General features: G+C 44.0%; 1 protein-coding gene across 2 annotated transcripts in view; it reads right to left on the bottom strand.

The window, feature by feature from the left end:
• Nucleotides 1-6354, bottom strand: part of dennd1b (DENN/MADD domain containing 1B) — a 104517-nt gene extending 98163 nt beyond the window's left edge. Inside the window, exons 1-2 of one of the 2 annotated variants that reach the window (XM_086225439.1) lie at nucleotides 6026-6354; nucleotides 5448-5512 (exon numbers count right to left, since the gene is read on the bottom strand). In XM_086225439.1, coding sequence (XP_086081565.1) covers nucleotides 5448-5512; nucleotides 6026-6042 — 82 coding nt within the window. In that variant the 5' untranslated portion in view covers nucleotides 6043-6354. The remainder of the gene's footprint in view (nucleotides 1-5447; nucleotides 5513-6025) is intronic. The other variant, XM_086225440.1, reaches the window with a different exon arrangement.
• Nucleotides 6355-6598: the final 244 nt, after the last annotated feature.

Below are 6598 nucleotides of genomic sequence, written 5' to 3'. Positions count from 1 at the left end.
GCTCCTACGGAAAAGAAAAAAAAAAGACATGTGCTCAGTGGGGGGCATAAACATACAGTTAATTTGCATAACTGATTATATTCACAATCATTCATCCAACTCGAGCATACACAGATAAAGCGTGCGAAATAAATCACCAGGAATAACCCGAGCTGGTTTTTCCAACTTTCATCCTGTGAGGCATCATTGCTACCTGAGCTGCCCTCAATGATTTTTTTTTAAACAGTAAATCATCCCCCTAATTGCAGCATGAATGTAGCTGTAAAATTGATATGCTGATCTATTAAGTTTATTGCTTTGTTACCAGGAACAATCTGGCTGGAGGGAGCGGGCGAGGACAGGTAGCATCTGTCCCCACCTACTGCCTTGGCAGCGTTAGCGTCATCTGCTAGCTTTGGCAGCATCTTGGAAGCACATCAACATGGCTTTATGTAGCCAGGGCCGCTAGTAGCTAGCATGCCAGTCACGCTCTCAGGCAACGCTCACTCACAGCCTGAGCATACACAGAGCACTGAGCCAACGGAGCTAAGCGGAACTGAGCTCGCGCTGAACAGGGAGGCCAGGTCTCCCTGGACCTGCATGGGGGAAAAGGGCCAGTGTCTGTCATCTATTCACACATCCATGGTTAGAAGTGTGGAGCCAAGTCCAGATATGAACACTGCCACCATTGTAGCTGCGAGCTTTATTTTCTTTCCCCCAGCAACACTTCTGTTATGGAATGTTGATGCGCTCATAAAATCTCAATTCATGTCAATTTTTTAACCTGGAAAATTTCCTCGCCACAATTTCACGCAATCAAATCTTTAGGTGTTATATCTGCAGCACCTTAGGTAGTTTTATAACCAGTGGAAATGGTGTGTGTGTGTGTGTCTGTGTGAGGGGGGGGGGGGCAATCATAACCATGGGAGATCTAATAAACGGGAACACTAAAAACAGTAGCACAGCAAATTATCCTAAATTACATGCTGTAAATGTACAATTCCTTTTAAATTACACATATTTTCTCTTTTCCCTTGTAAGACAAGAAAACTTGATCAAGATGTCTGTGAGTCCAACTTGTAGTCGTGTACAAAAAGTCATAAAACAAAGTCTGTGTCATTCATAGTGGTTGAATAACCCTGTTGGCAGGACATCATAGACCGTCAGTCGTCTCACGAGACCCTGCTTGCAGCAATCTACTACACAAGCAGATCTGTCCTGAGTAAACACTCCAAAACAGAGTACAAACCACAGAACGTCTGATTATTTTCCCAGGAATCTCTGCTAGATAAGTCCGTAGTGAGGTTTCATTACTAGACATACAGAGTGAGAAAAAATGTACTGATTTGGCAACTCTTGACTCTGGACTATTTTTAACATTGCTTAGTAACAAGAAATGAAAATGTCACGGTAGTTCCTGAATCAACTGCTCACCAAGTTATGGATTAAAAATCCTCAGAGGCTCATAAAAACATACGCGTGACGCTGCAGCGTCCGCTTCCTCAGCCTGCGTGCAACATTTCTCTGCTGTGTATTTTAATCATGACTAAAATTCATAAGAAGAATACCGAAGAGGAAGAGGCTGAAGCAAGATGATGCGAATGGGAGGACGCAGTCAAACCTCAAACAGGCAGCAACAATAGGATGGATATAAAACCTGCAGTTTAGACTAAAACTAAAATTACAGCTATGTGCAAGAGTGACACGCGAGTGCTCTTATTCACAGTTATATTTCATCGATAGACAAACTCTTCCACCTCTCCAAGCGTGATTTTTTTTGGGGGGGGGGGGGGCAATATGTCAAGATTGATTACAATTTTCAGTGTTTCCACTCAGTTTTTTTATACTCAAGTTTAAAATGTACGTAAAAGGAGATGGATCGAAATGCAACTAATCATCTATCATCCCCAGCCCAAATATTAACCGACATATCAATATCCGAATTTCCTAACGTCACGTCATCATCGGCCCCAAAATTCTAACATTTTTTGGCTGTCATTTTTTTTTCAGCCGTTTCTTTCCATTTCTAATTCTGTCTCCACCCACAGCGAGGATGACTCAGTGATTGTTGGTAGCTTTAATATATTTCGATGCATGTTGGAGAGGAAGGTTAGAGGGAGAGCTGCAGGTTCAGGGTCTTTCCTCCTGGTTGTCTCATAACAACATCAAGGAAGGAAATACTGCAGCGCGCTGTTGCCGGAGTCACACTGGGCTGTTGAAAGTTCTATCATAGCTTTTGGGTAAACTTTGTACACCGCTGACTGATTTTTATCCCTTTACTTATTTTTACAAAGCTAATTACACACAAATTTGTCACTGAGTATTGACATCTCAATCATAAGTTCCGAAGAGCCTCTGCCATAAAGAAATTGTGGACTTTTTCGTGAGCCATGCATACTTTTACTGCCACAGCGTAAACTTCATAAAGAGTCGACAATCTATTCTGGGATCACTAATTCTAAAAGGTAATTGCGAAACAAGCTCAGCAAAAAAAAAAGGAAGAAAAAAAAACAGGCCTGCCTGTATGTACGTGGGCGCCATGAGCACTCAACGCTGTCCACACAGGAAGTAGTGGGACAGGTGTAATGACCATTTCAAAGTCAAATTCTGCAGTAGGATCTTGACTCATATTATCAAAGAAAGTGCGTGCATCAGTCTGGTATATCATGTCATGATATCACATGTGGATCAAGTTTCAGGTCTACAGGACCAGGATGTGGTAAGAGTGGCAAAACAACGGCGCGGCATCAGCAAAAGCATGCACAAACGCAGCAAGTTTTCTGTTCCCTAAAAGAAGACACCCTCCCACTATCACTTTTAAGTAGGATTCTGTGTGAGGCAGAGAGAACACAACAACTGTAAGAGAGCCAAAATGAATCTAAAATTAAACTGGAGCCGTTCCATAAACTGGAGGACATGATATGAGAAAAGAGCGAGCTGAAGCATCCACCAGCTTCTTAATTCTCAAATGTTCTATGGTGCAAATGAAATTTTATCAGGCTCGCCCTATTGTTTGTTTGGCTCTAGAAGGTGTGTGTGTGTGTGTGTGTGTAGTGGTGGGGGGGGCAATGTGCCAATGTGAAGTGGTGCTTTGTTGGCAAAGTACATACTCGTTGGCTGTAGAAGACAGCGAGACAGGTCTAGCTTGTGGTGAGTGACTGTGGGGGTTTCACGGCATGGTCACAGCCCGTCTGCTATGACTCATAGCATTAACCCTCTGAGCACATAACACAAAATAAGCACTGAAGATATTAGACAAACACAGCAGTTGATGCATGGATACACATATGATAACCACCCAATATCCATTTAATCAACAAAGAGTCTTTTACACAGATGCCTGCTGAAGAAGGGGAAATTGATCAGATTCAGAGAGAAGTGATCCTTTCCTCATTTGCTCATCTGAAACCATCTCCTAAACGCAAAAACAACCCACCACAAGCAGAAGCCCCTCCTGCTAGTAGAGTATACATGTACATCGTGACAACCGCCACAGCAGGGGCATTTTTAGATCCAATCAGGACTGAGCACCGAGCAGCGAGAGCACTTGGGTCAAATGACTGAGCAGAATGCATATGTTCTATTTGACCTGAGGGGTGTGCAAACATTGCTCCGTAGCTGTGCTCCAGGGAGCAGGAGTCCGGATATGAGTCTGACCCTGAATCATACGTGGGGGGAAGTCAGTTATTACAGCTCAGACTGGTGGTTTATGAGTTGGGTTTAAAATCCAATATCAGAACTACGTCCAAGGACAACTTTCAGTCGACTCTAGTCAGCTCAGCAGCTGCACAAGTGAACCGTCTACATAACACCTCCTTAACGTCAAAACCCAGCAGAGCAAACAGGACAGCTGGTGTAATATGCACTGACAATGTTTATACATGATATTTTACTTGACACTGGATATTGATGTGAAATATAGCTTACTTTATTTTCAATATTCACATATGGTTGAATATGAAGCAGGCCACAATCATTTCCCAGGCTGATATGACCCTTTTTCTTTTTTTTTGCCCCGGCGGCCATGACTGCTGGAATGTTTGACCGCTGCAAATAGCCCAACAGTTCATGCAGCTTGCTGACCCAAGCGTGATCTTTCTCAAACAATCTAGGTGGGGGTCACGGTTAAATGGGAATTGTCTGCGGTGGTTAACTCAGGCTTAATGGGGAAATTATTCAAAATAAATGAAACTAAATGAAAAATACGTCGCGCTAACATAGGTTTCAGAGCAACTAATATCATTTCTACACCTCGATGATGACCTCTTGTCCTCCATTTCTGAACAGAGTAAAACACGATGCCACAGACACAATGCCTGCTCTATTGTGTGAAGCCAGACTCGGTCATGCAAGGATGTGCAGTGACGCTTGCTGTCACACTTAAAATATCTTTCTGGTGCATTTGGGAAACAACTTTACACAACATTTTGGCTATACTATGTTAGATTTACATGAATTACAAAACAATACAGTCATTTATGAAAACACAAGGCATCCCCAAGAACCAAAACACTCATTTACAACACCGCCAGAGCCAGGAGATCTAGCAGAAGTCAGTGCTGGGACATCTGGTTTTTTTTAATTAATCAATATATTCTAGATGAATAGATTAATTGTTAAATCTCACTGATCTTTACAGTTGTCAATGCAGGTTAGATACATGAGATATGATTGACTAATTTCAAAGTGCTTGTTTTATATGACTCACAATCCAAAACACAGCTAAGCCAGCTTACATATACAACTGACGTCAACAGCATATCCTCACATTTGAGACCTGAATTGTTGTGATATTTTTCAATGACACACGTTAATAATCACCTGTCGCAGCTACATCTGAGTGTCATTCGACAATGTTCGGTACCAGTTCAAATCCGTTTTTCACCAAATGAAAATTATATTATTTAACAAATCTTAGCTTTTTAGTTTTCAGCTCATTCCTTTTCCCACACTCAAAGCACTTCATAGTGTGAAAAGGAATTTACAAAAATGTGGTCTGGTTTAATGTGGCTGTTATTCAACATCAAAAAAACAAACCACAGCTTGAGACTTTTGCTCCTTAAATAATGAAATGTGAAAGTAAATGGCAAAACAATTTTAAATACTGGATGGCAATTTGGTCAGTGCCACGACAAATCCCACCAGAGACTCAGGAACCACTGACATTTAACACTTCGGGGCACTGGTTCGATCTTCACTTCCCCCGGTGACCATGTCCAAGTTGAACATGATACTGAGCCAATAAATGCTCCTGAAGGCCCTGCGACAGAGTGGTGACCCATCCAGGGTGAACCCTGCCTCTCGCCCGATGACGGCTGGGATAGGCTGGATGATTCATACAATTGTACACTCATGTGTTACAACAGATGAACGTGTCAGCTGCTAGCTTTGAGCATTACTTGTGTCACCCAATGCAAAGAAAAACGGACATGTCAGAACAGTAGATTACCAAAAACGACTCCCCCTACCTTCATCTTCAGATGTTGGACATGCCACCTGCAAAATCAGGTCAAATGTTCTCTCTGGGTTCTCCCTGCAAAAGACAAAACACCGTTAGTTAGAGGAGGCTCAGTCATTTGCAACAAGTACTCCTGCGCAGGCTCCCATTACACAAACGTGTCACATTCCCTTAATAGATTTGTGGTGCACTTGTAATCATGAAGGGCTCCCACTCGTCCTACTTTGCTTTACATGAGCCACACCACCTCAATAACAGCGGGCTATCCTGGGCTGACAATGCTGGAGTTTGCACAGCAGAGCGAGTTTTCTTATGGTTGCTGTGGACCCCAGCGGCCCAGAGACTGGAGGGCTGATACCGTCACTGTTCAGGCTGGCTAGCAGAGCTGCTAACTGGTGGCCAGCGGGTAGACACAGCAACAGACTGACCCAAATGCTTACGAGCCAGCTGGCCCGGCTGTTAAATCCACTGCTGGAGAAGGCTCACATTGCGCCAAACGCTGCCTCGCATTTTACACCCAGCTACCCTCACTTTAGCTTCACGTCCCTTAACGGAAACGTGACGATAGACAAAACTCAGGGGTCTTACTTTATTCTGCTGTCCATGATTTAGCTACCACATCGCGACAGCTCCGTGCTGTCGGCGGCTCCACTCGGATGTCCGAGAATATTTGCCCCTCGTCCTCCCTCGGACGCAACCGTCACTTCTCCTGGCTTATCTGACACCGGTGGAAAGCGTCCGCGACCACATGTTTGGAGGTGAGATCGTCCCGCAGTTAATGTCCTCCTTCTGTCCTTAATGCAGCCAGGATCCCTGCTCAGGACCACGGTAGTTATTTCCCACAACAAACACCACTCCAGGAAGTGCTGTCAAAGATTTGGTGACGTCAGCGCGTCTGATAGGCACCTTGCTGCTGCCGCCTGCATGCCTGCATCTTTCCCCCTCCATGGATGACTAACAAGAATGATGCTTACAGCTGACGAGATGCCTCATGAGGTTCCTGCTTTTGATAAGTGTTTCTCTATGAGACTTTCTTTGTGTGTGCGTGTGTGTGTGCGTGCGTGCGTGTGTGCGTGTGTGCTAATGCTATCCTTCACCAAGGATTTCAAAGAAACGGGGGTCCTGAGAATACCTGGGCTCAGTGGCTCCCCAGCAGAGATG

This window comes from Aulostomus chinensis, chromosome 14, assembly GCF_037954235.1.
Source record: "Aulostomus chinensis isolate RoL2024-O1b breed Wild chromosome 14, RoL_Achi_v1.0, whole genome shotgun sequence".
Classification (NCBI taxonomy): Eukaryota; Metazoa; Chordata; class Actinopteri; order Syngnathiformes; family Aulostomidae; genus Aulostomus; species Aulostomus chinensis.
The sequence above is the reverse complement of the archived record's forward strand: the minus strand, read 5'-3'. Positions and strand labels throughout refer to the sequence as shown.